Source organism: Strigops habroptila, chromosome 3, assembly GCF_004027225.2.
Source record: "Strigops habroptila isolate Jane chromosome 3, bStrHab1.2.pri, whole genome shotgun sequence".
Taxonomy (NCBI): Eukaryota; Metazoa; Chordata; class Aves; order Psittaciformes; family Psittacidae; genus Strigops; species Strigops habroptila.
Window position 1 is genome coordinate 66,001,294 of NC_044279.2, and position 26,897 is coordinate 66,028,190.

General features: G+C 42.5%; 2 protein-coding genes across 20 annotated transcripts in view; one reads left to right on the forward strand and one right to left on the reverse strand.

Annotated features, from left to right (window-relative positions):
• The window catches only part of ERC1 (ELKS/RAB6-interacting/CAST family member 1), a 287,995-nt gene extending 281,239 nt beyond the window's left edge, over positions 1-6,756 (reverse strand). For 6 of the 14 annotated variants that reach the window (XR_003990582.1, XR_003990581.1, XR_003990579.1 and 3 more), the window contains exon 1: positions 6,524-6,756. The gene's annotated coding sequence lies outside the window, so the exon portion shown is untranslated. Of the gene's footprint in view, positions 1-6,344; positions 6,461-6,523 lie in introns of those variants that run through there. The other 8 variants (XR_004389888.1, XR_003990580.1, XR_003990578.1 and 5 more) reach the window with 3 other exon arrangements.
• Positions 6,757-6,810: 54 nt separating this feature from the next.
• RAD52 (RAD52 homolog, DNA repair protein) lies at positions 6,811-25,580 on the forward strand. Of its 6 annotated transcripts, none has more exons than XM_030479679.1 (12): positions 6,811-6,926; positions 14,598-14,686; positions 15,910-16,011; positions 16,642-16,735; positions 18,411-18,478; positions 18,740-18,858; positions 18,948-19,023; positions 21,992-22,188; positions 22,398-22,540; positions 23,198-23,278; positions 24,314-24,541; positions 24,818-25,580. In XM_030479679.1, exons 2-12 carry the CDS (start codon positions 14,600-14,602, stop codon positions 24,874-24,876), a joined length of 1,254 nt encoding a protein of 417 aa, XP_030335539.1. In that variant the 5' UTR covers positions 6,811-6,926; positions 14,598-14,599; the 3' UTR covers positions 24,877-25,580. The 6 variants fall into 6 exon arrangements, with proteins under 6 accessions (XP_030335539.1, XP_030335541.1, XP_030335542.1 ...); XM_030479681.1 differs by having other exon boundaries at positions 6,813-6,926; positions 22,404-22,540; XM_030479682.1 differs by having other exon boundaries at positions 6,822-6,989.
• Positions 25,581-26,897: the final 1,317 nt, after the last annotated feature.

Below are 26,897 nucleotides of genomic sequence, written 5' to 3' on the forward strand. Positions count from 1 at the left end.
TTCAATTTGTTGCTATTAGGAAACCATAAACAGAAGTAGATATTAAGGCAATCCACACTAGGAAAACATCTTTCATCCTGGAAACAGCAAAGTGAAGGAAGTGATGGAAACATCTTTTCTCATTCACAATACTAATTAATCAGGAAGAAGAAAGAGTTCCAGTTACTCTCCAGGAGTCCAAGCAAAATTACATGGAAAATTTTTTTCAGACAGCAATATAACAGAAAAGTGACAAGTTTTCCAACGTTCTGCCCCAGACTAGCATTGTACTAGGAATCTCAGAAGTAGAATCTTACCTTACACGAGTACAATATGCAGCCCTGTTTCTCCTGTTTCCTCTTCTACTGTGACTCTAAATATAGTCACAAATAAATCATCCCTTAACCTTACAGGATAGTGGTAAGCACAAGAACACTTGTCCAACTGTGACATGACTGTATTGACCAGTTTTCCCTGGCAAACTCTCCTGCAGGTTTCAAAAACCTTTAGTCCTTTCTGCCAATGCTGGACCCCTTAAATAAGATTATAAAGAAAGAGACTATAAACTGCAAGTGTTTAAAAAAACAAAACCAGTGAAGCCAGTGCTAAACCATTTTCTCCCCCAAGGTAGCTTGCATACCTTTACATTTGTGAAACAAAACTTTCTTGTTCACTGTTCACTAAGAGAACACAAACTTCCAAAGAGCATCCTATCTGCAAGCCAAACAAAAAACCAAAAATCCAACAAATCAATGCCAGCCAAAGTAAAAACTTCATGTAAATAGAGACTTGCATAGCAGCTTTGCAAGTACAGAGACACACCATCAACCTGCTTCACTGCAGTTGAAAATGCTATCTAGAGATTATGAAAAAGCTTGAAAGGAGGACTATCAGAAGCATAAAAAGAATAGATGAGAATTATACAATATTGTAGGAAAAGGTTTGAAAAAAAGGATAGTTATGAACACATTTTTTGTATGAAAATGATAGATAATTGCATCCTGAAGTGCCAGCTAAAAAGTCTTACAAGATCACACTCAGAGACAGACACCACGAACTGTGAAAAAAAGTTTATAATCTGACAGTAAACATTTAAATGTACTACAGTGCAACTTGTGGCAACTAAAATGAATCTGTTTCACTACAATAGCCTAGTCATAGCCACTGAAAAGCAACACAGAATCAAGCCGCCTCCAAAGCAGCTACCACTCCAAGAAGTACAGTGATATCCAGAACCATACATAACAAAAACGGTAATTCAAAGCAGCATGAAAGCTGGTAAATCTTGCAGCAGAACCTAACGTGCTGAAAGAACAGTAAAATGCAACCTGCCCAACTTCATGCTGATATACTTGTAAGGCAATTATAAAGTGAGAGAGGGCAGGAGTATGTACGCTAGTCTTGTCAAAAAATGTGGTGTTTTCAATGAGGGTTGTATTCAGGCATAATAGAAATGTTAGAAATTCTGGAGGGATCAACTTCAGTATAAAGAATCCAATAAAACGAGATGTGTTTACCAACGCTGTCTCAATCAGCCCCTGTATCTAGTATTTTATGTGAAACAACAGCTCAGAAAGCAGACATTCCCAGCTACAGCTGACAGCAAATGGAAGATTCATTAATGCAAAGTTAGCCTCTGGAGGATCTCTCTGTCATATATATATATGACATCTTTCCTATCTCCCCCTACTGCAGAACAAATACTAATACCACAGTAATTACTTCTAGGTATGTAATAACCAAATATGGAAAAGCATACTGCAGAAATACAGGAAAATCCCTGCTTACATTTGCTAAAACAGAAAGAATTTTGGAATAACTTCTGCAGCCTTCAGCAAGGAACATTTCCTCTGAATTTCTTTTCTGCAATTTCTGTTCAGGACTGACATGTGCTGACAGACTGCAACATTTACGGAGTCAACTCCTTAATAGCATCACTGCCTGATAGGAATGGGGCAGTTTGATCAGGAACTAGGCAGGCAAGCACATCTTGCAGTACAGTGACTGCCCTCCAGTGCCTCCCATCAGCATAATGGGAGCCATAAAGCCAGCTTCCAGAAGACTGAGCTTTCTTGTAGCACCGATTCCTGTCTGCACAAGGAAAGCTTTGAAAGTCAGCTTTATAATAGCTACAGAAAAGTCAGCCTTTACAAGAGCTGTCTTAATCTCATAAAGCACTGTTGCAGACACATTAGACTTCATTAACAGAGGCAGCAATTGCTCACATTTTCATAATTCACACACAAATAGTTAATCAGGAAAAAGCATGACTAGATTATACAGCAGGACCTGGACTCCAGAACAGAGCAGGGAGGGGAAAAAGATGGAATTCCAAAAAAAGGAACATCTTCTACTCCAGTGAAACCCTGCCTGATATCTTTACCCCAGAATTCAAAGAGTGGGTATGATGAGAGAACAGACAAGATTTACAACTTCAGGGTGTGTTAACCAAGACCAAGAGAAAAATCTAAGTCCTGTTACCTTCTGGCGCACACCACAATCACAAAAGCTATGGTTGTTATGTTACTGTATGTAAAAAATGTGAAGCGTTTATCTTGGGACTATATTGTAGATTTTAGGTTTGACTAGTTTTCAAAGGTAAAAAAGCTCATTACTTTTCATGTTAAATTAACAACTATCACTCACAAAAAGGACAGAAGGAAGTTCTCTTTGGAAACTGTTTGCAAGCCAGCCAATGCTGGACACAAGACACTGAACCCATGAAACTCAGGGTTGTTTATCCTTATCAAAATACTCTTATGCTCATGGCCTTGACAGCAAGAAAGCAAAAGGGATGACATTAAGACAAAAAGACAAAAAAAAGTAACTGTTCATATTGTGATTCTCATTCCCAGATAGCACATGAATGCCCTAAAGCTCTGGAGGTCAGCTTCCACTCAAGGCAGAACATGAGGCGCTACTGATATTTCCAAAGGTCTCACCTCATCTCACTTGTTAGACTAAAGCGTCTAACACTAAGTCTAACACTAAGTCTAACCTCATCACTAAATTTGGGTGCACAAGCAAGTTCTTTCCCTTTGTCAGGTTGCTGTGTACCAACAGAAATTTTTCTTCCTTCCTAACACTTCTGGACCTCATACTTCAAGGCTTCCCAGGTATGGCTAAGTCTTGGACACTGTTCCAGCATCTGTTCTCTCATACAACTTTAAGTATTTCACTGGCAGCACTGAGTTTGTTACAGGATGATTAGCACATGGTGCAGATATGTTGTGGACCATTCTCAGCTGCTGGTTCTTGACTGGGTTTACCAGGGATTGGACTCTGTCCCTTTCTGCCCTACGTTCTTAACACTGACATGTGTAAGCGGGCTGGGTAGGTGCATCAGGATTTGCTTTGTCAATGACTGGGAATTAAATGTAAGTCTATAAATTTAAAAGCAGATGCGAGATAAACAGTAAAAATTACCATGTGTCTTTTTTTCTTTTTTAAAAAAGTCCAAAACACAAAAAGCAACAAGAGTCAGAACACACATATACTTCCTAGTGAACTGATTAAACCAACTCTCACTCTTCTAATTACCTACATGACTGCAGACCTGTGGATGTTAATTTCCTGTCACTGTATGGCTAAAGAGTTTATGTCTGATTTTTAGAGTATACAGTCAATAAACACTATGTGTTTGTATACATGTCTGTTTCTCTCTTCCCCCCAGGAGGCATGCAACCAACAACCAACTTCCCAATACGTGAAACAAAATGACAGAAGCGTTAGAGATATTTCAAAAGCCCAGAAGTACCTAGAACCACGTTTCTGGTGAATCTATGCAGACAGCTAGCCTAAAGTCACCACGGGTAACACCACCACGCAAAGCAAAGCATACTTCTACAGAATTTCCATCATAATTCCACCCTGACAAGGAAGTTGTGTTAATGACAGTGACACAACCCACATGCTGAGAAATATGGCTTTTCCTAAACCAGTGCTGGATTTTCTAGGATCTCATGCTCTTCCACTGCCATATGGCAGCACACTGCATGCCACAGTTAAAATCTTGGCTCAAACAGGCAATAGTTGATCAAATCCTCATCACCCAGAGTGCTCTTCCAGCAGGGTAGGCACAAGGTCCAAGAATGCATATTATTGTTTCCTAATTCTAGCAATCAGTCTGATTATTTAAAAAGCTTCATGCATCCATCCATCTGTACATACAGACAGACCCTCTAAATGTACTACAGTTTTCAAGTGGCTTAGCCAGGTAAGTGTTGTAACAAACCTCTCGCACAATAGAGGCTTTTTGGGGAATAGGCTTGAAAATAGGGAGGGGTGAGGGAAGAAGGGATAACAATGGCAGAGTATCCTGCTTCACAAAATAAGGAATAGCAGCAAGGAACTCATGCGCTGTTTACAATAGCCTGGTGAAATATTTCTATTCATGCAGCATCACAGGTAACTGCTACCAGGAACTGAGAAAGTGGCAGATTCAGCAAAACAAAAAAACCCAAACTAGGTTTCTTTCATGACCAAGACTTGCAGTTCAAGAAAAAGACACAGGCCATGTAAATACCCAATCTGCTTTTTTGCTAGCCAGGCCGTTAGCCAGATATTAGAGAGGAAAAGTTAATGCAATTCTCATAGAAGCTTGTGACAGGATCAAAGATAAATGCTAAGATTTATAAAAAACATGCTGCTTTAATACAGCCCAGAGAGCAGAAATCCAAACTGAAGAAAACCTGCTAACATCCCTACAGTGATTTAATTACAGCTAAATTAGTTTCCCTGAGACGATGGAGGAAGTTCAAATTATATCAAGTACTACGATAAAGTCGCATTTCACTCAGCAGATCCCAAACTTTTTCTGGCTGCAGCCCCTCCTCCAGCTTGATGGATTCAGACAATTCCAGATTTCTGGATGATATACTTAAGTCATATACTTGACTATACATAGGACTGCTGTTCTGCAATAAAGTTCTGAACTATACTTCCAGAATTGACCTACATTTGGTAAAGCCGTCTCAGTTGTTAAATAACTAATGGGTTAGTCCAAATATTTTATTACTGAAAAAAAAACAAACCATCAACTCTGGTACTACCAACTCTTTTCATACTAGCATGGGCAAGGCAGTGATTTTTCTCCTCTAATCTTATTTGATATGGCTGTAAGGGTGCTGACTCATAAGTGACCCTGAATTAGGGCATGCATCTGAGCTGCTGCGGTTTTCAACACAAAATTCAGCAACATGTCAGGCTGTAGATCGCAGCAGCTCAGGAGGAGATATACACACAGCCACCTACCGCTATAGATGCAGTAACCTCCAGGAGAAAAGGAGGGCAGGCAGCTGGTGGAGGTTACTGCTGTAGACATCCCAGTCAAGTTGCCTTTTGTTTAAGAATTATGACTCTGCGGTCAAACGAGACAACTTCTTTCTGCTTACAGCCTGTTGGATTTGAGGTAATGCATTATCCAGCTACAACCACTCTGCATACATCAATGTGACCCCAAAACGAGCTTGGATAAAGTGTTAAACATACACTGTTTTTTCAGCCCAAATCTATTTCTATCCATTTGCTTTCATTCTCTTGGCTTTTGCACTGCTTTCCCCCAGCACCACCTCCATAGGTGTTTCTTTATATCTTTTCTTCCTATCTCCTAGCCTCTCCCATTCCCACTGGGGTCTGACTTTAAACCATCTCACACCATGTCGGCATGAACCATGATGTAAACTTCCAGCATGCACGCAACATTCCATGTAAGATAAATTGTACACTTCGCAAGTAAGAGGTAGAGTTCACGTTACAAACGAGACAGATGTGGAAAGACAGCAATTCCTGACACACGCTTCAGGATGGCAGCAGATTCAGAAACAAAGCACCGTGTCAGCTGACACTTACTTTGTAGTAGATGCATTAAAATAAATGAAACATGACGGTTCGGCATTCACAGCGAAAAATAAAAAGCGCCAACCACACCGTAAGGTTTAGGCACCGCTCACCATTACCTCAGATGATGTGACTAAGACAACAAAAGCGTGCGCTTCCCAAGGACAGGCTAAATAAGGCGGGGAGGAAAAATACGATACGGAACGCAAATGGGAAGAGCACGAAGGACCTACTACCGTGCGAGGCAAAACCAAACCCAAACCCGCCCCGCCGCCCCGAGCCATGCCCGGCAGGACGCGGGCCAGCTCGGGGTGATGTGGCCGTCCGCGCCGTGGTCCCTGCGGGCGGGGGTAGGGCGGCCGGGGCCCAGCCCCCGGGCGGTGACAGCGTGCAGGGGCCCGGCAACAGCGAGGCCCCGACCCCCCCACTTCAGCCACCTCCCCCGGCCGCGCCCGGGCGCCCCCTCTCTCCGGCCAGCCGACAGGCCACGGAGCCCCCGGGGAATCCACCACCGGAACCGGACCCACCTGAGCGACAGCCCCGCGGCAACAGGCCCCACCACCGCCACCGCAGCCCCTGCCCAGCTCCGGCGACTGCCCGCAGCTACCGGCTCCCGCAGGCCCCGCCCCGGCTCGGGCTCCCCCCAGCGGCCGGTGGGAAGCGCTAACACATCCCCCCCGACCCGGCACGGAGCGCGGCCCCTCACCTGCCTGTCAGGCCGCGGGGCAGGGCGCGGCGGCGCTGAGGGGCGGCCGGGCCGGGCCGGGCCGGGTCGGCTCGGCTCCGCGTGCGCGGCTCTCCGCCTCCCGCTGCGCGCGCGCGCGCGAGTTCCGCCGCTCGCCCTCCCGCGCCCTCCCGCGCCCCCCGGCGCGAGACGCGCGCAAGCCCCGCCCTCCCCACGGCCGCGCGGTGCGCGCTCGCGAGCCGGGCTTCCCTCCCTCCTTCCCTCCCCGTGGGCCTGCGTCACCGCTTAGCGCGCCCGTAGGAAGTTTGGCTCCTCTCCCCTGCCGTAGTGGCTTGCCCCGGGAGTCACTCCCGCCTTCCTCCTACTCTTCCCCAGGGCGGGAACTGCGAACTGCCGCCGGTGGACGGGCCTCGCCCCGGCCCAGGTACTGCGGCCGGAGGAGCTCCCTTTCCTTCCCCTCACCTGGTGGCGGCGGCGGAGCCACCCGGTGGGTGAGGAGGCGCGAGGGGCAGCCGTTGGCGGGCGCCCCTGAAGGAGGGAGGGAGAGAGGGTGGGGAACGTGGGGGTCCCTCAGAGGAGAACCCGTGGCGGCGCCGGCCCAAGGGCAGCGCCCGCTGGGGTGAAGGTCGTGGCGCCGGCGCCGGGCCCGCTGCCCGCCCCTTCCCGCGTGGTTCCCCTGCCGCCCCCCGGGGGCTCTCCCCAGCCTCCCAGCGGCGAGGCGCTAGGGGCCGCAGGGCTGCGGCAGGGCGGTGTTTGGAGCCACACAGGCAGTGCCGAAGCTGGTACACAGCCGCCCTGCTGCTTAGGCACGCTTACATGGGGAAAACTTCGGTTTCCCTGATAAATGCTTCCTTCGAAGACTTGCTGCAGCAGGTCCTGGAGCACAAGTCTTATGAGGAGCGACTGAGGGAACTGAGGGTATTTAGCCAGGAGAAAAGGAGGCTGAGGGGGGGGATCTTATCACTCTCTACAACTGCCTGAAAGCAGATTGTAGTGAGGTGGGGGTTGGTCTCTTCTCCCAAGTAACAAGCAATAGGACAATAGAAAACGGCTTCAAGCTGCACCAGGGGAGGGTTAGATTGGATATTAGGGAAAATTTCTTCAAGGAAAGGGCTGTCAAGCATTGGAACAGGCTGCCCAGGGAAGTGGTTGTTGCACCATCCCTGGAAGTGTTCAGAAACCATATAGATGAGGCCCTTAGTGACATGGTTTAGTGGTGGACTTAGTGGATGATCTTAAGGGTCTTTTCCAAACTAGTTGATTCTATGACTTCCCAGCTGTTGTAACGGCCCTGGCCTTCATCCAGGCAGATAGAGCAAATGACCTGCTCAGGAGTCTTTCTAGTTCGATTCTTTGCGTTTTCAAGGTGTAAGCAGCCCAACCCAACATTGACTTCCTTAGCCCTTATTCCCAGGGGGTACTATCATGATGGCTGATACACACTGAGGTCCCAATAAACTGAACTTCCTTTGCAATTGTAGAAGCACATAATCCATTTAAAATTAATTACTGAAGAATAATATAGTGCAGGTAAGTGCATGCTATAGTATATAAGTCCTTCTCTCAAGCTTAAAGTATCCCCAGAAACAGATACTTTACACTGCTATCTAAGAAAGCAGAAGAGTGAAAATAGGTATCAGCTTGCCCATGCCTGAAGTAATCTGTCAATTTCAAACGTAAATTATTTTCCATTTAAAAATAAACAGTGTCGACCTAGAGCAAAACAGAAAAACGGAGAGCTTGGGAGCTCTAGATTTTTCATGGTAACTTAATTAGTGTGTCAGCTTAACATGGTCTCGCTGCCAGAAGCATCATCTCTGCCTGTATCACAATGGTTTTTATGATCTGCAGTTTGACAGATCTCCTACAGCTCTTATAGCGTTCAGATGTTTTAGATTCCAGCCTGGATTAATGTCTTGTGTAGTAATTGCATTTGTCAAAACAACAGGCTTTCTACAGTTACAGTTGGGCAGGCTGCTTTTCCCCTACAAGTCCCGAACCATTACTCTTCAGTTAAAAAGCTTGCTCTTTTCCATGCAATGACTAAAGTGGCTTATCCATAAATGATGTGGTTATAAATCAATCTGACAGGCTTTTAGAAAGAAGTACCCACATAAATAATTTACGATATTTGAGTAATATTTCTGCCAGGTCCGACCTCCAGAGCAAGCTCTCTTTGCTTTTACTCTGTCTTTACAAGTGTGAAACCAGTTGTTCAAGAGCAGATTGTTCACTTTTTGGTTTTGTAACTATGAGGTGTTGGTGTTTCACAGAAGCCATTTACACATAACTGCTATTAGGAACATGTTTGGAGGAACAACCAGCAACATCTGAAAAATATTCAGTCTAAAACACGGCAACACTTGCATTAAACTAACCAATTTGGACTGCTGGGGAATTGCTTGGGAAGCAGAGTCTTAAAACAACGTGCAATAGATATATTAATATTTGATGAGTTTGCAACAAGCGTGTAAAGGCTGTTATGACAGGAAACTTAGCATAATGAGTAAGGAGATGAGTTTCTCATCCCATGTTCCAAAAGTACAGGAATTGACCGGATAGATAGACTTCGTTTCAGATGTTGGGTGCATTCAAAAAAATCTTAAATGGAAACACTCCCCCACAAATGCACAATGTTATTCTGCTAAGCTTATATAAAGATAAGAAAGAGCTTTACACTGTGTTCATTAAAATGTTAATTAGTAAAAAGTGTAACAAGCATTAGCATTTTCTGTTTAGTGCAGGGAGGGTATCATCATCCGAGACATACCAAAAGTAACCATAGTAGTGCCTGGTAAATCTAAAAGTTAAGTTATACTTTCAGACCCACATATATAGATTCTACTGAAGTGGGACTGTTTGAAGGTATGTCAAATCTGATGTGCCCTAACTGAGGAGAAATTGTAGTGATGTTCATATGTGTTAAAAGCAAATATATTTAAACTGCTGCAGATAGCTCAAGCTTCCTATGTTGTACCTTTTTATTCTCTTGCTACCAAACATAGCCTGAATCAACAGCAATAAGATGTATCAGTATGGTATTGACAAGCACCAGAGGCCACCTTTAGTCTACAATAGACACCTAGTCTTGTGACCTCCCTCTACATTTCATTGTTTTAACCTATAAAATATCCACTATCTTTTTCTCCTGTTGAAGTTAACAGACCATTACCTCACTTTTCAAGTCATCAAGGTTGTTTGCCTAGAGATATTATCAGAAGTCAAAACTGAAGAGTTATATTGTATGCAATTTTTCTCCAGGAATTTCGTAATCTATTTTCCACTCTTTTTAAACTGTGGTATAGCACAGGCCTGTCTTGATTAGGAACATCTGCTCCATTGTACTTAAAAGGGCTACATGCCTCAGCTCAGTGTTAGGCAAAGCAGCCTTTGCATAACTGGTTAATCAACTTAGAAAACAGTTTGGAGTTCCCAGAGGAGAGAATACTCCACAGAAATATAAAACTTTTAAAGAAACTGGGATTCTTTGCCGGTGTTTTGGTAGAGCAATATGAACCTCAGGTTAAATATGTGGTATTATCTTTACTACCCGTTAAATCACTCATTGCTACATGCTGTTTGCTCTTGGTGGGCTCAGTGGAATTGCATTTATTGAAAGAATGTGTCGTGGTTTGAGCCCAGCCGGTAACTCAGAACCACACAGCTGCTCGCTCACTCCCGCCCCCCCCCCCCCTTCTTCCTCCCCCCGCTCCTGGAGGGATGGGGAGGAGAATCAAAAGAATGTAACTCCCACGGGTTGAGATAAGAGCAGTCCCGCAACTAAGGTATAACACAAAACCACTACTGCTACCACCAATGATAATAACGATTAGTGAAATAACAAGGGGAGAGGATACAATTGCTCACCACCCGCCGACCGATACCCAGCCCGACCCGAGCAGTGATCTGGGCCTTCCGGGTAACTCCCCCTGGTTTATATACTGGGCATGATGTGCTGTGGTATGGAATACCCCTTTGGCTAGTTTGGGTCAGGTGTCCTGTCTCTGCTTCCTCCCGGCTTCCCCTCCTCCCTGGCAAAGCATGAGACTGAGAAAGTCCTTGGTTGGAATAAACATTACTTAGCAACAACTAAAAACATCAGTGTTATCAGCGTTGTTCCCAGGCTGAAAGTTAAAAAACACAGCACTGCACCAGCTACTAAGCAGGAGAAAAATGACTGCTATAGCTGAACCCAGGACAGAATGTTAAAGAGTTTTACTCAGCAAACCAAAGCTTCACTGTGAAGGAAACTTACCGTATAGAGAAGGAGGTTGAATAAAAAGCCCTATGAAAGTTCACAGTCCCTGTTAAAGTTGTATCTTAGGTTGTGTGATGCTATAATTAATTTCTCAAAACAGACATGTTCTAGCCGAGCGTTTCCCAAGGTGTGGTACTTAGACAATTCATGGTGCAAACTATTTTGAAGTGATGCAAAACCGCCTGCTTCTACCTTATGTGTGAAGAGAACTGGGAACTGACACTCCTAGCACAGGATTGAGGCACAATGCATGTGCCTCATGCAAAACCTAGTTTGTCAAGACAGAGAGAAACCGATAGGAAAAGAAGTGATTTAGGACTAAAATCTCTGTTTGGGGTAATGGACCATATGGTAGACAGATGTGTGAAGAAGTGTTAATTTAGAAAATTAAAGTTATCTGCGTACTATCATGGAAGATGAAGGTGTTGCTGCCGTAACCTGCAGTAGTAGTTGTACTTGAACAGATTAAATTCAGGATTATCTGTTCTAAAAGATTGGCTTATTTCCTACGTGGGAATTTGTGTACGCACCCAGATTTTTCTCAGCAGCTGCTCAGTTCGCTACAACCATACAAGTAAATACCTACTTCTAGAGTGCTGTTGAAAAGGAGTATTTCATATCCAGTTTCACAAAATAGCCCTTTTTCTGATCGTGTGCCTAATATGTTCAAAATTTAAGCTTTTGCGTTATGGACATTTTTTACAAAAACAAGATCAAAGTGTGATGGTATAAAAGCTGTTGGGATTCTTTGCCTGTTCTCGTCTATCAAGGCAATGTTTTGGAGCATAGTGCAACACCTGTAGTCTCCTGTGTATTTTCTCTCAGTGACAAAACTTTCTGAGAACATAGCTAAACTAAAAAGAATTCCCTGTAAATAATAAACAGTCACAAACACAGAGGTAATAAATTATAATTCCTAGGTGTCTTTACATGGATGATAAACTGCTTTTATCATTCTGCATACAGAGCAAGTATATTTAAACTTTAAGTATTTTAAGATGGTTTGAAAATGCAGCCTTTTTAATACAGGTTTATGTGTCAGGCCGTCTCCTTAGCACTGTCCTGACCCTGAAGGGTGTTTGAGGCTCTTTTGTACTTTGGTCAATATCTTGTTATCTACTTCAGTATTAATGTTTCACACGAGTAAAATGTTGTGGGAAGAAGGTGAGGTGAGGAAACAATATTCTACTGAGGAAAGGAAGCACCTTTCCTTCCCTAGCTCCTGGCTCTGGTATCGAGGTGGATTTCATTTGCAGAATTAACTTTTCTCTCTTCCAAACTTCTACTCTAATAATTCTGAAATTGAAGTTCCGTTACTTTGAAATGCTCCCATAAGTGTTTTGAGACATAGGGCTTTGCTGTGCTGCACTTCATGGGTTGAAAAAGAAACACCACATTGATCCAATAGAGTGTTTGGTTTAAACAAGGCTCACAGCTGAAACAAACTGTTCCTTACAGACAAAGCCTGAAACTAAACTGGCATCACGTCTCTTTCACACAAGCTGTAGAGTAATCCATAATTTGAATACAAACCGCTGACATGTTTTTAAACTGTTAATTGCAAAGAATAGTATTGCTAGTATTCTCTAGCAGCATCTGATCTCTTGGATTAAAACCAGGTGAAGTGGAGCTATTTTCAGCAGAATTCTGTACTTCCTCATTCTAATTCAGAACCAATTCCTGTATCTTATTCAGAGCTTCATTAAAGGTGTATCTCTTCAGAGAATTTAGACTGATAGTGGTGCACACCATATAAAAACTTAAAGGTCTTAATACTGCTTTCAGTTAAAGCAATTTTGCTTCAAAATGCCACCCACCTACTGTGCATAAAGATTTGTGGCAATCTGGTGATAGGGTTGTGTAGGCAAATGTACACATACTATTTTTTCTCTCTACTTTTCTCTCTTGCAATTAGATGAGCTCTTTGCTTTACAGGGGAAACAGCCTGCTTAAATAATAAGTGTTTCTCCTGGTAATTTTAATTTCTATTTGTTGTCTTCCAAACCTGAAAGCATTTATCATAAATTGCAGCAAACTTTTGATTGAAACACATTCAGATGTATGAACACTGCACAATTATACAACTTTTGGACCAAAGATGAATAACTATATCCAACCAAAAGTAAGGAGAATTTTAGCAATACCTGGCATAATTACCAGTGCTCATACTTGCCAAGGAAACAACTAGTATCCTTTTTCTGAAAATTGTTTGCCAGGTTCAGTAAACTTTGGCTTCCTTGTTTAGAGTCTAGGAAAAAAACTTGGTTTTAAAAGTGCTGAACCTGGGGTATATTAGCAAAGCGTAATACTAGCTAGGTTCTGACTGACTGACAAATAATGCTATCTGCTGAGGATTTTGGGCTTTCTCAAACTGTTTGGAGATCTCTAGCTGTCTTGTATGTATATTGATCTGTTTTACATCTGTATTCCTTGGAAAAGACTTAGTGATAGACTGCCCTATGAGGAAAGGCTGAAAGAACTGGGTTTGTTAAGCCTAGAGAAGAGGAGGCTCAGGGGAGACCTGTTCCAGGATTTAACGGGTGGCTACAAAGAAGGTGGAGACTCCTCTTTCACAGGGAAAAGACAGGGGTTCATGGGCACAAGTTACTGCTGGGGAGATTCTGACTGGACACAAGAGGAAAACTTTTCACAACGAGAACAATCAGTTGTTGGAATAATCTCCCCAGGGAAGGGATGGATTCCCCATCACTGGACACTTTTAACATTCAGCTGGTCAGGGTGCTGGGACATCTAGTCTAGGTCATGCTTTGCCTAGAAAGGTTGGACCAGATGAAACTTGAGGTCCTTTCCAACCTGGTATTCTGTGATTCTGTGATAGTGGCTGTACTCAGCATTCATGTTTCTGGGCATATATAGAAGTGCTGCTGGAGCTCCTTTGCACGCCTGTTGTATAAGCTCTCAGCAAGACCACTTTTCCAGCAGCAGGGTGGAGTGGTATAATGCAGTACTGGGTAGTTGTGAGACACTGGCTTGGAAAAGGGTGCCATCTACTGAATTACTGCTACAACTTCTTAAAAGTCTTAGAGGTCTCTATGGTTTTCAACTCTGCACAGTTTATATGATACCACCATACACAGGACAGTATGGTGACAGTCAAAACACTAATCTGAAATAAAGACTGACAAGTCAGGGTATCGACGAGTAAAATTTTAGAAAGCTGCCTCTGCTTTTTATCAGAGTCTAAGGATTAATGGATCTTGAAAGTGATCTGGGAAGGCAGCGCTGAAGAATCTGAAAGACGGAATTATTTTGGTTTTCCTTACCTAGAATAGTACAATACATTTACCTGAAAACCAAACAAACAACAGTTACCAGCTTGATATTTAAAATAAGGACTCGAGACACTATTCATTTTCATTCTAGTCCCTGATCTTATACAGGATTTAGATGCTGTTGAATTTTTTAATTTATTTCTTTTTACTAGCAAGAATACTTTATTTGTTCTTTAAATAAAATAATTGTTTCATGGTTGTCATATAATTTATTTTAGGCTCACCCTTACTGGTTTTACGGATAGAAGACCAGAACAGTGCTTCTGCTTCTAGGATGAAACTTGTGATTTCTACCTACATAGTATAGCCTATTTGAGAAGAAAAGTTTTGGCTGTTCTGGAACAACATCAGAAAAGAGATTTCCAACTGGGGCTGTAGCACTTCCACGGAGTGAGAAGTACAATATTACTGTAATGTCCTACACATCTGTTACAGAATATTGTTATACTCACTGGGCAGTGGACTTCCAACAGCTTTTTGGCATGTCTTCCTATGGACGGTTAGTTCTGTTATTTTCAGTGTTTATATTTTCCCTTATCTTTAGGGATGCCTGAAAGTCAAGGGAAAGACAGTGAAAGCTGCATCAGCAGCAATAGTTCCAGCACTATCAGCTCGGTTGCTTGCTTCGGACAGGTCAGTTCCTTTTGCCTGAGAGGGAAATAGAAGTTTTATGCTTGCACTTCCAGAAATTTGCTCTGCATGTTTACTCATTTTAAAGTTGGATACAGTAAGGCTGGAGCCCTACCCATTACCCTAGCTATGTTATACGTACTTGCACATTACATTTTTGGTGATGAATCTTCTTCTCCATGATAAGCATTTATACATGATTCCTGAATACGACATAGGCATGTGCACTCTTCCTTTATTCCTTATGCCTTTTGGTTACAGGATTGCATTCTAGTATCAGAAAAAAGACAGTTATTCCTTTAAGTTTTAATAGAACCAAATACAAATGAAAGAGTTTTGGCAGGTATTGGAACATATATAGCACACACCCTATTCAGTTCTGTGCTCTGCTGAATGATAGGGCAGCCAATACATGCATACACAATACTTGTGATTTAGCTGGTGAAATCTCTGTTCTGTCTCACATCAGAGCATAACAACACAAGCATTTTAGTGCTTGAATCCTTCAACATGCATTTAGGCTTTTCTAACCTTTACAGATCGTAAATTGTATTTCTGCTAAGACAAGGAGCAAAAGTTACAACACTTTATGCTTCCAATGATGTTGGTGTTATCTGACGATACCAGCGATGTTGGAGTTATCCAAAGGACCTTCCCTGCATGAGGAGAATTTGCTGAATGCTCCTCAAGAAATCTTTGACTGCTTGCCTGAGCTGTTTATCCACCCTGCCCTGGAGGCATATGGTGGTAGAGTAAGGTTAAACTTGGGTTTTGCTGGAGTTTTGAAATAAACTTCTCTTGTTGGTCACAGAGATATGTTTTATTTTTGAGAGGTAAAATTTAATCTTAAATGTGTGTTCCTGGCACACTTGACTAGGACGATGACTGCATTGATTGCAATAGGATACTAATAGGCCTGGCTCATCTCGGTTTTTCTAATGTAAGTGGTAGTTATGATAAATGAAAAATAATTGCTACAGCTTAATAATTAATGCTTGTATACGTATAATTCAAGAGTAAGAGAAAAGAAACAATGTAATGACAAATGTAATGCATACACACGCACCCCCCCGAGGTCTGTCTTTGTCTGTTACATCCTGATTCTAAAAATGGATCATAAACCTCTTGGAAAGACTCTATGTGGAAAAATGGGATTAAGAAGTGATATTAGGAGAAGAGGGGAAGATAAAATAGAGTGAGATTTATCTTGCCTTGTTTTTGTTAAGCATCAATACACAGCAAGTGAGTATCAAGCTATCCAGCATGCTCTTCGTCAGAGACTGGGTCCAGAATATATCAGCAGTCGGCAAGCTGGAGGAGGACAAAAGGTATGACAAACATGAACAGATATTTCAACTCCCCATTTTGGGGTTTTTTATTTCCAGGAAAAAAACTAGGGTAAAAAAAAGTTACAATAATCCTTTTTTTTGGGGGGGTTGTGTTTGTTTTGTTTTTAGGTTGATTTCCCACTAGTAGTTTAATATGTCTATATGAAAGCAAAGTCACTATAGCATAAACTCTGTCTTTTACTGAGCCACAGGTTCCTTTTACACTTTAAAAAAGAGACTTAACTTTTCAGTGCTTAATCCTTTACAAGGGAATATTTATCTACTTATGAAATATTGATATATATTTTTTTCTTATTTTTTGCCAGAACTGGAATATATGAAGCATTATGTAATATTGGCTACATTTTACCCTCTTTAATGCCTACTAGATCTGCTTTCTTTTGATTATCATAGTTTTTTGTTATATTAACTCCCCATCACAGGCGCTTGAAGAGGGTGAATCTAAATCTGAACCATCGTCCTTTTGTATTCACATTATCTGAACCTTGAACTTAGGTATCCTCAGTGTAAGATGATGTGTGTAATCCATCTTTATTTAAAATAAAGTATGTATAGATGTGTGCATATGTGTATGTATCTGAATTTATGTATATATGCTTTGCTTTTCAGGTCTGTTACATTGAGGGTCACAAGGTAATCAGTCTGGCCAATGAGATGTTTGGCTTCAATGGCTGGGCTCATTCAGTCACTCAGCAGAATGTTGGTAAGTATCTCTTGAGGGTAAAGAAGTCTTTCCTCTTGTTTCATGGTGAGGTGCAGAAGGAAAAGTCTCTCAGATAAAGACCAGGGTATCTATCCTAGAACTTGATCACTTCAGAGAACCTGGGGAGAGGCATGTGGAATTTCCAGGTGTCTTAGCAGTTGGTAAGAATGAGAGAAATTGAATAATAACAGAGCTTGTGTTTTCTTTTTAGATCTTGCACCGGAATATGTTGTAGTCATTATTCTAAGTGTGTTTATGATTACTCTTGAGCTATTCTAATAAAGTTTTCTGATCTCTGTAGGAACGCTCAGTCAAGAGTAATTACAATTAAACTATTTAACACCCAGCAGCCCTGAGCCAACTTTCATACTCCCCTGTAATTTTAATGTTCTAACAAGTTCATATACTCAGTTAATATTCCCCTGATCTTTAGGGACACATCTTTTTCTGCAGATTCCTCTTCCAGCCAGTACCTGGTTCTGAGATTTTTACAGCAGAAAGCTTTGGAAAAATTCTTCTAGAAAATTATATTCAGGTCATCTTAAAGCTTAAGCTTCTTGCATATCAGTAGCTGAAATAGTTCCTACCCGAGGAGTATTGTCCTTGTTGCAGATCTGCTATACTCAGATTGAAGACTGGTTGTTGAAGTAGCTCACAAAGCTGCTTAAATGTAGCTCCTTTCTCCTTTCCACCTTCAGAAATCTTTTCTGACCTCTTTCTACTGGTAGATTCTAGACATAAATAAGTTACTTCATTGCTTTCCATCTATTCTTTACCACCACCACCACCTTTTCAGTCAAGAAAGAGCTGACATCCTTTAAACTTCTATGTTTTTCAAATAATGCCAGAACAAGTCATTCAGTAGAAATTCAGAGACAGAAGATTTTTATGTTTGGTTTTGAATTCCTGGCTAGAAAATGGGCTTGCACCTCCAGCAGGTTTACAAAAAACAGTTCAACAAATAGACCAGATAAACACAGAAGAACTTTTGACTTTTGGACCCTAGAGTACAGTTACTTGAACTTCAAAGCATTTCGTTTCAGACATGTCAGACTTGTAAGACTGCTAACTGGAGTGCCTTATGTACATTACATAGCATTGCTTTTGGTGTAAAATAAAGTATATTAGAGATTCTGGATTGAGAGTTGTATTGCAACCTGTTAAGCTGTTCAGGCAGTTTGTCCCGGATAAAACCTTGTGCAAAATTTCACAAACTGGAGACTTTGAGTATATAATAGGAACAAAATTACTTTTATACACGACAGTTTCTTTTCTGATGCTGTTTTTATAAACCGATGCTTTTATCTTTCCTTCCAGCTGAAAAAAATTCTTATGCTTTGAACATTTAGGTTATGTAGCTGAATGAGAAGTAACATTTACAACTCTTTCTTTCTTACATGTGTTCAAGTTTATACATGTAGTAGCAGAATGTCACTGTTTGGCAGGTCTAGCCACTAATAACCAGAAAGTATCACATAACATGCCCAGAGCATGTATGCAAGTCAGCATTCTCAAACTACAGTTAATATTTCAAAGTCATGCTCCATTACAGTATTTTGGGCACATTCAGCAAGTATAGTACAGGTTTATGAATATCCTCAAAGGACAAAATAAGATCTAAATGTAGGTCAGAAGTCTTATGTAATATTTAGGATGTTGCTTTTCCCTCCCCCAGACTTTGTTGACCTCAACAATGGCAAGTTCTATGTGGGGGTCTGTGCATTTGTGAAAGTTCAGCTTAAGGTAAGTGAATTTTTTTGTTTTCTCTGTTTAGAGTTGAGCAACTGCCTGAAGCTGTGAATGAAAGTTCAGTGCATAGGTCAGACTGTAGCTCTTGAGTACTGTACTACACTAGAGAACCTAGAGGTGTCCAAAACATTGATCTTGCTATAGAACAACCAGCCAAGAACAAGTAATCAGGCTTAGGAAAGCCCAACATCTAACGAGAAGCACTGTATGTGCAAAAATTCGTTTATATTTTGTATTCTTAAAATTCTATTGCAGGATGGGTCATACCATGAAGACGTGGGATATGGAGTCAGTGAAGGCCTAAAGTCTAAGGCCTTGTCCCTAGAAAAGGCAAGAAAGGAGGCAGTAACAGATGGACTGAAGAGGGCACTCAAGTAAGCACAGATCAGTACTCATATGTTTTCAGAAGTTAAGTGAGAATTAAGTGTTATTTTCAGTCACAGTGAGCTCTCTTGTTTCACAGGTGCTTTGGAAACGCTCTTGGGAACTGCATCCTAGACAAAGACTACCTACGAGCTGTGAATAAGCTTCCACGTCAGGTGCAGTACATGGGCTGTTGGAGCAGGGACTGCAGGACATCTGCTGGTCGTTCATATTGAAAAGATTATAAATAATGCATCTCATCCCCAAATGTTTCTGGCTATGAGACCAATAGCCTGTGCCTGCTAGCTTGTGTGAACTGTTTGTTACAGGGTTCTTCCCTGACATTTTACCCCAACTACTCTAAATTTTGACTGTTTGCAGTAGTCAAGATTACTACGGTGAAAAAACAGTATGCTACTCAAGATCTCATGTGATGTTTATGGCCATGTTGTCTAAGTCTCTCTGTTCATTGCCAATAATACATACGTCTATCTGTCTTCATAGCAGGTTAAGTGTTACCACAAGAAACACTAAACTGTTGAAACTGGCTTGTTCTAGATGCTATTTTCTCCATGTGCTGTAATTCTTAAGAGTGTTTAAGCTTTGTCAGTTGCAGCACTGAGTTTGTCGGTCTCACCTAGTCACTTCTGCTTTAAATGTGTATCAGCAGTGATACCAGTGTCAAGGTATATATTCATCATAGAGGTGAAATGGAAGTCTAGGAGAATAGAGTCTGTCAAGACTGCATGCACATTTCTTTACTTTATGCTTTTGCCCTATATTAGGCAAAAAACACTCTCTCTGTTCTTGTTGTACAGCACAATCAGCTTACTATTATGAAATTTAAAAATCAGACATGTCATATTCCTCTCATTACTGAACTTTTTCAGGAATAGTATTTTTTAAAAGGATAAGAAGTACCTGCATATAGTGGCACAATTTCCAATTGCTATAAGAGGTCACAAAAGCAGAGGCTGCAGGCAGGGCAGAAGAATAAGCAGACACTATATCTATTCTCTGTGTAAGCTACCCTAAAGCCAGGTACAGCTCCTATTTGCATTCCTGCAAAATGAGGACTATTTCATTTAGTCCTGAAGTCTCTCAGGCTGACAACCTATATATTACCTAGTGGGAAGCAGGAAAAGGGAGCATTCTTTAAACTTTAGGAAGCTCTGGCAGAAAATAGGAATTTTTTTTCCATGAAAAAGACTTTCTCCTTCAAGTAGTTTTTAATAGCATAGGCCAGGATATCCTAGAAACTGTACCAGGTGGGTCACATACCAAAGCTGCTTGTTGCAGCTGGAACTTTCACTTAATTTCAAGCAAAATCCGTAGAGTAGCGATGTCAATATGTGCATTGATGGTTGCTTTGTCCTTTCACTAACTAGTATTCAAACTCTACCAGGCCCTAGTGCATATCACAGCTAGATAGACTCAGCATGGTCCTTGTGACATAATGTACAGTGCACCTGTATTTAACCCCTCATTGTTCTTGCTAGAATAGTTAACAAGTAGTTACTCTATACCAGTGGTTTTGTACTGAAGTCTCAAGCAAAGGTAATTTCTAAAGGTGATTTCAACTTTCAGTTGACCAAATTGGATCCTTTCCAAAAGAACAGTGCAAAATACTAAATGCACCTATGATAGAAAGGGCAAACCAAACTGTTTAGTCTGGACCCACAACTTGTAGGTCTTGCCAGTCAGTTCAAAGTTTTACCCCGAAAGAGCAAAACAGGTAACACCATTTTGTTTCACTATATGAGGAGTGTACAAATGTCCCTGCAAATGTCCTCTGCTTGACTTCAAAAATGTGTTGGTACCTGAATGTTGCAACTGAATTATGAGAACAGGATGTACTGGACTTGGCTGCTGAAGGATGAGGAATAACATTAGGAAGAGCTACGCTCCAAATTGTTTGCTTTAAGTCCTTGATATGATGCTACTGGCAAACTGTGGCTCTTGAATGTGTGAAGAATTAGCATGTACAACTGATCTGTACTTAAACACTTACTTTCTCTGCCATAACGATGGCTCTTATCCTTCCTGAACAATAAAAGAAGCCACGTTACATCTTGCTTTGCTTTTCAGGCTCCTTACCTCGTTAGGTTTAAGTTTGCAAGGGAAGAGCTGCAGTTACCTTACCTCTGCGAGGTCAGTGAACCTTCTGAGACAACCAGCACCATAGAGAAACGCCCCATTTGGAGGACTTTGGGTCAGAGATAGATAGCAAATTATGATGTACACCAGCAGTGACAACCATACTGTAACCTCATTCTTTCAGAGCTATCACAATTTATAAGCATGCTGAGATGTAACACAGCAGTCTTCATAGTGTTAAAGTTGTCCTGGCTGTTAGTGAGGTTGCACCTCAGTAACCATTAATCTTGTTAACTGCTGATGTGTACCATGTGGGGGCAGTAGGCTTCTAAGAGGTAACCTGCCTTGCTGACTGAGCGAAAAGTAAGCCTTTTATAGCTGCTGAACCATGGGCCTCCATAGTAAAGTTGCCTTCATCATACTAGGATTTGCTAGTCTCTGCTAGCCAGCCTGGAGCTGTAAGGAGGTTCTATCTAGCTAACTTGGACTGTAGGAGCAGATCCAAAGTGACACGTTGACAAGTAAAGATAGCAAAGATCTCTGCTTTGCCAGGATCATTATCAGCAGATTGCCGCAGATTTGTAAAACCATAGAGCCGAGCTATCCCACCTTTAATAAAACGAGAATGGTGTACCTTCCTCAGTGACCTCATGCCTGCAGAGCTGAATAAAGCTTTACCATGCCCTTTAATACAAGCATGAAAACAGAACTGGCAAAACTAACAGACTCGACAACAGACTTGTGAGGTCTTCTGAGAGGCTGTAGAATTCTGCATTGATCTCCAACATCTGTTCTGGTTTGCAGACAGCACAGTATGGGGAGGCAGGGGCTATCTGCTGGGAAGCACTGAGCTATTAAGCTACCACAAAGTCTCATAAATGAAGTGATTAACTGAATGACTTTGTACTGAAAATGCATTTCAGTTTCCTAACTTACTATTCCACTTACAGCAAACAAACGAGATTTTTCAGCAGTACTGCATAAAAAAAAAAATCTTTAACTTGATGAAGGAAGTTTCTGAAAATGTTTTCTTTTTTCCTTTACTAGGTCCCCTCTGAGTTAGATTTGGTCAAAGCTAAAAGACAAGACTATGAGCCTGAAATAGAGAAAGCAAGATACAATAGCTGTTTGGAAAGACAGAACACAGGAGGGAGGCAACATTATGAGATGGCATCTAATTGTAAGCCTGGTCAGCCAGAGGCTGCTGCAGTGACAGTAGACCAGAAACAGCTAAATCATTCCAGGTGAGACCATCATTATAAACTTATTTTGTAAGCTTTATGGGAAGTTACTGCACTGATTAAAACACTTGGACAGCCCAATTTGGAAGATGCTATAAAAGGCTGGTTTAGTACTTTTTTTTTTCCCTTGCTGTCATTTCTTTATGCATCTTTTTCTTCATAAAACATAGTTGCTGAAATCCCATTTAACGCTGTGCTTCCCTGGGGGGGAGGGACAGAAATACAGACTCTTCAGCTACTGAGTGTGATGCCACTTACCAGCGGAAATTGCGACAAAAGCAGCTACAGCAGCAGTTCCGGGAACAGATGGAGAAAAAGCATCAGGTTCCAGTAGTTTCTCCCAGCAGCAAACAGGGTAAGACTCAGCATTAAATACAGAGAGTGTTAACAGTAGCTGCTGGCAGGCACATGCTACCTTCTCTAATGGAGCCTGACTAGTTCCACTTGCTTTTGTAGTGTACTATCAACACACCTTTGAGGCCAAAGGAAGGAGGATTAGCGTACTTCCCCCCCACCCTTTCATGTTCTTAAAGTGGCAGGAATGTCAACTCTAAAACTGCATCTTTAAACTACAGCTTTCCCACCACGCTAAAGCATCATGCAGCACAGCAGCTGTTGATGATAGTACCATTAACATGCCGCACCTGAGCTGAGGCTGCACTACTTCACTGAGGTGGTTGCAGGCAAATAGGCATTGCATTAGCTTCTAATAGGTTGATCTTTACTCATGGGGGAGTCGGGTCAGCTGTATGGTAAGCAGGAACTTGGGGATTGGGTAAACAGGCTAAAAACCATTCTAAAGTAGTGCAGTTGCTCTTGTCAGACATCATCAGGTACAGAATCTTACCATTCCACATACTGCTACCGAATGTAACCAGCTCTTAGAAACAAGAGGGTACCTGATGGCAGCTGCTGCTGATCGTGTGGCACACTGGCTCTATTAAGAAGCAGCAAAAGGGTTCTTCTGTATTTATTTCTAATATTAATCTCTTCTTGTGTTACCTCCATCCAGCAACTCCCAATCCTCCTGTAAAGCACAGCACTCCAGCAGCAGTACAGCAGGAACTAGCAATAGAAGAGGAGTTCTTTGCAGGTCAGCCAAAAAGTGATGAGTAATAGAGTATTAAATCATTAGCTTTTAAATCAACAGTGTAACGGTAAGTTCTGAAGAGGATGGTGTCCTGGGTCCAGCTATAGCAGTCATTTTTCTTAGTAGCTGGTGCAGTGCTGTGTTTTTGACTTTAGCCTGAGAACAACACTGATAACAGCGATGTTTTTAGTTGTTGCTAAGTAATGTTTACTCCGATCAAGGACTTTCTCAGTCTCATGCTTTGCCAGGGAGGAGGGGAAGCCGGGAGGAAGCAGAGACAGGACACCTGACCCAAACTGGCCAAAGGGGTATTCCATACCACAGCACGTCATGCCCAGTATATAAACCGGGGGGAGTTACCCGGAAGGCCCAGATCACTGCTTGGGTCGGGCTGGGTATCGGTCGGCGGGTGGTGAGCAATTGTATCCTCTCCACTTGTTATTTCCCTTATTATTATCATTGGTGGTAGCAGTAGTGGTTTGTATTATACCTTAGTTATTGGACTGTTCTTATCTCAACCCGTGGGAGTTACATTCTTTTGATTCTCCTCCCCATCCCTCCGGGAGCGGGGCGAAAATAAGGTGGGGAGTGAGCGAGCGGCTGGGCTTAAACCACGACAGATGGAATGACAGAAGTGTGAGTATGAGTCTGATCTTAACAATGTAAGTTTTGCTTGAGCGGCAGGGAAATGGTGTCCATCGCTGTGAGGGGGTTCGCACTTATGCTTTTCAGTTATACTAATGGGTAAACCCTTTTCCTGAAGTGATACTGCACAGAAACACAACATTTGTAGTGGGATGGGAGTGGGGGGTGTCTTGTCTTAACATAACTGTGGCTATTCAGGTCACACACCATGGTGCCTGGGCATTGCTGAAGTCCAGAGCACCAGCCCCTGCTGTGTACTGACATGGAAGATACTTTAAGTTCAATAGTTACCACCACTTTTAGGAAAAGAGTTGGGCTGGTCCTGGAGTTTCTGTCATTTCTGCAGTACATTTGCTGTTGTCTTTGGTTTGATCAGCTTTTCATTCCTTCTAGATGATCCTGAACTTTGGGACATTTCCTTGGAGACCATTGATCTTAAGATAATGGGTCACAAAATGGCAGAGCCATCAGTCGGACACCGGACACCTGAAACACCCCGTGGTTGTCATCAAATGACTACTCGTAACAGGACACCCCACAGAATGAACTACCACAAAGCTTCTAGGCTTGCACAACTGCAGCCATCTGCTGCCATCGTGAGCAGCAACCAGCACACTTCAGGTATGTGTTAACCAAAGCATGACTGAGTTCTGCCTTAACAGTGGCTCTCAGCTTTGAAAGCAGTGCTCGTAGATTACTAAACTGGAGTGGGAGAAACATGCCTCTCTTCTTGGACCTGGCTGCAGATGCTGCAGTCGTGGGCTAGGAGAACTATCTGTTTCTTCCATCTAACTGTCCTGTCAAGGAGGAGATGATAGAAAAAGAATTGAGGTGCACTTTTAGAAGCAAAAAAAGCTTTAAGAAACTTCCATTTCTCGCTGTCTCCCTGTTTGGCAGAGTGCAGCCCCCTCAGGAGAAGTCAAAACCTGAAGAAAAGGAGGCTAGAACCCACGTAGGACTTGTGGTGATATCGTCACCTCCATGCTGGATTCCAGCTGAAGACTGCAACTGGCTGTCCAAATTATGTGAGGAGGTTTAACGCCTTGGTGGATTTTCCTGTATATTACAGCGAAGCAACACAGAAGAGCTTAACACAGCCAGCAGGGACTTAATGTACTTTTAGGTTATTACATGTTTCAGGTGCCTTTTCTATAAACAAGCAATTATTCGTGCTTCTGCGGCACTGGACTCGTGGCTGTCGTACAGCCGATGTGACACACAATTTGCCTGAAATGGTAACAGAATTGATCTTTAAAATGAGAGGCAATTCATAGCTTCATTCTCCCTCAGGGCTGCCTTTCAGCACAGAGCAAAGAGATGTTCAGCAATAGGGGGAGAGGGTGGGTTATGGTCAGACAAAGCCTTGGTGCTGTGGTTGCCCCTTTGGAGGGGCTGAGGGCCTGAAGCTGTGGCAGCACAGAGTCAGAGCCTGGTGCTCTTCCTCAGCTGTATGTGAGTCCTGTGCAGCAGCACATCCAGCTGTGCCTGCGCAACAGGGCAGCACAGGGGCAGGAACATGCTGGGCCTGCTGCCAAAGTTGCACATAGCATCTCAGACAGTGTTTGCTTGGAGCCGTTGTAAGATGAATGGGAGCAGCACTTTTGATTTTAAATAAGCTTTCAACCCTTTTCAATGTAAAAATAAAGGTGAAATTTGAAAAGCACGTTGTGGCTCTTTGTGCCTCTGCACCATTCAAACCATCACAACTCAATTCCTGTTTAGTTGCTCAAATTAGCTCAAAGAAGCTAACGCATTCTGACTAGTTTTGTGTCCCTGCCCATGGCAGGGGTTGGAACTAAGGTGTTTAAGGTCCCTTCCAACTGAAACCGTGCTATGATTCTGTGGTTGACTCCAGTACAGAAAAATAGGACAAATTATAATTAATTATAACAGATTACATCTAAAAGCTTCACATTCCACTGTAGTTGTCGTGCTGCCTTCAGAACAGCTCAGGGAAGAAATACATACCACATGTCTGAATGAGATTTCCATGCTTGCCATGGGAACCACGTACCTGTTGGGAAGGGACTGTGCAGACATTCAGAATTACTGTGTTTAAAGCCACTTGAAACTTTCACAAGAAGAAAGTTTAAAGTCTCATATAAACACAGCTTTCAGCTTCCATGGGAAGAGTGCCAACATAGCCATGCCTGTAAGTGAGGTCACCAGGGAGCCTCTTGGGATTGGTCCCTTTTTAAAGGGCACTCAAACTTCCACTCTGAGCTTTTTGTTTTCCTTTAAGGCCTTGCACAGCATGACTCATAACAGAAGCTGCTCTTAAAATGGAAAGAAATGCGGCAGTGTTTAGATATGCCGGATAATTCCAGCAAGCCTGTCATTGGAGAACGACACTGTAAAGTACTTCCGCCCTTCTACTCTACCAGGACAGTTGCAAATCTGGGTATGGAATTCCTGTTAAGAGCCACACTAAGAGGTTTCTTCTCCCCAGCACTGCAGGCATGCACCCCTGCTCCCTTCCACCCCAGACAGGAAGGTGAGGGACCCAACAGGACCCTTCTGTGCCAGGCAGGGTGCAGCACACCCTGCTCCAGATTCACTGCCAAAAGGACACAGAGCACCTCAGCTCATGGGGCTCCACCTGCACTTGGAACAGGGAGAGCCGCCAAGATCTCGACAGCCATAGCTGTGTTTTCCTCTGCTCTCTGGTAACTGCTGCAGTCTCAACCATAAAGGCAATCATACTGCTTGTATGTTATCCTTCACCTCTTACATTATCTTTCACAGCTCCTCCCATCCAGAAGATCCATTCTATGAATTATCCTTTACCGCACCTTGCTTCAGCGTGTTCTACGAAAAGGGCAAAGGCTCATCACTGATCACTGCTTTTGAGAAGCAAAGGGTCTCATTAAAACAGGTTTCTTGTACTTTCCTGTGATGAAGTGAGAAATGGGATCACAATTAGCAGGAAGAGGGTGGAGAGGTTGGGCCCTGCTATTCAACAAGGAAATCCACAGCT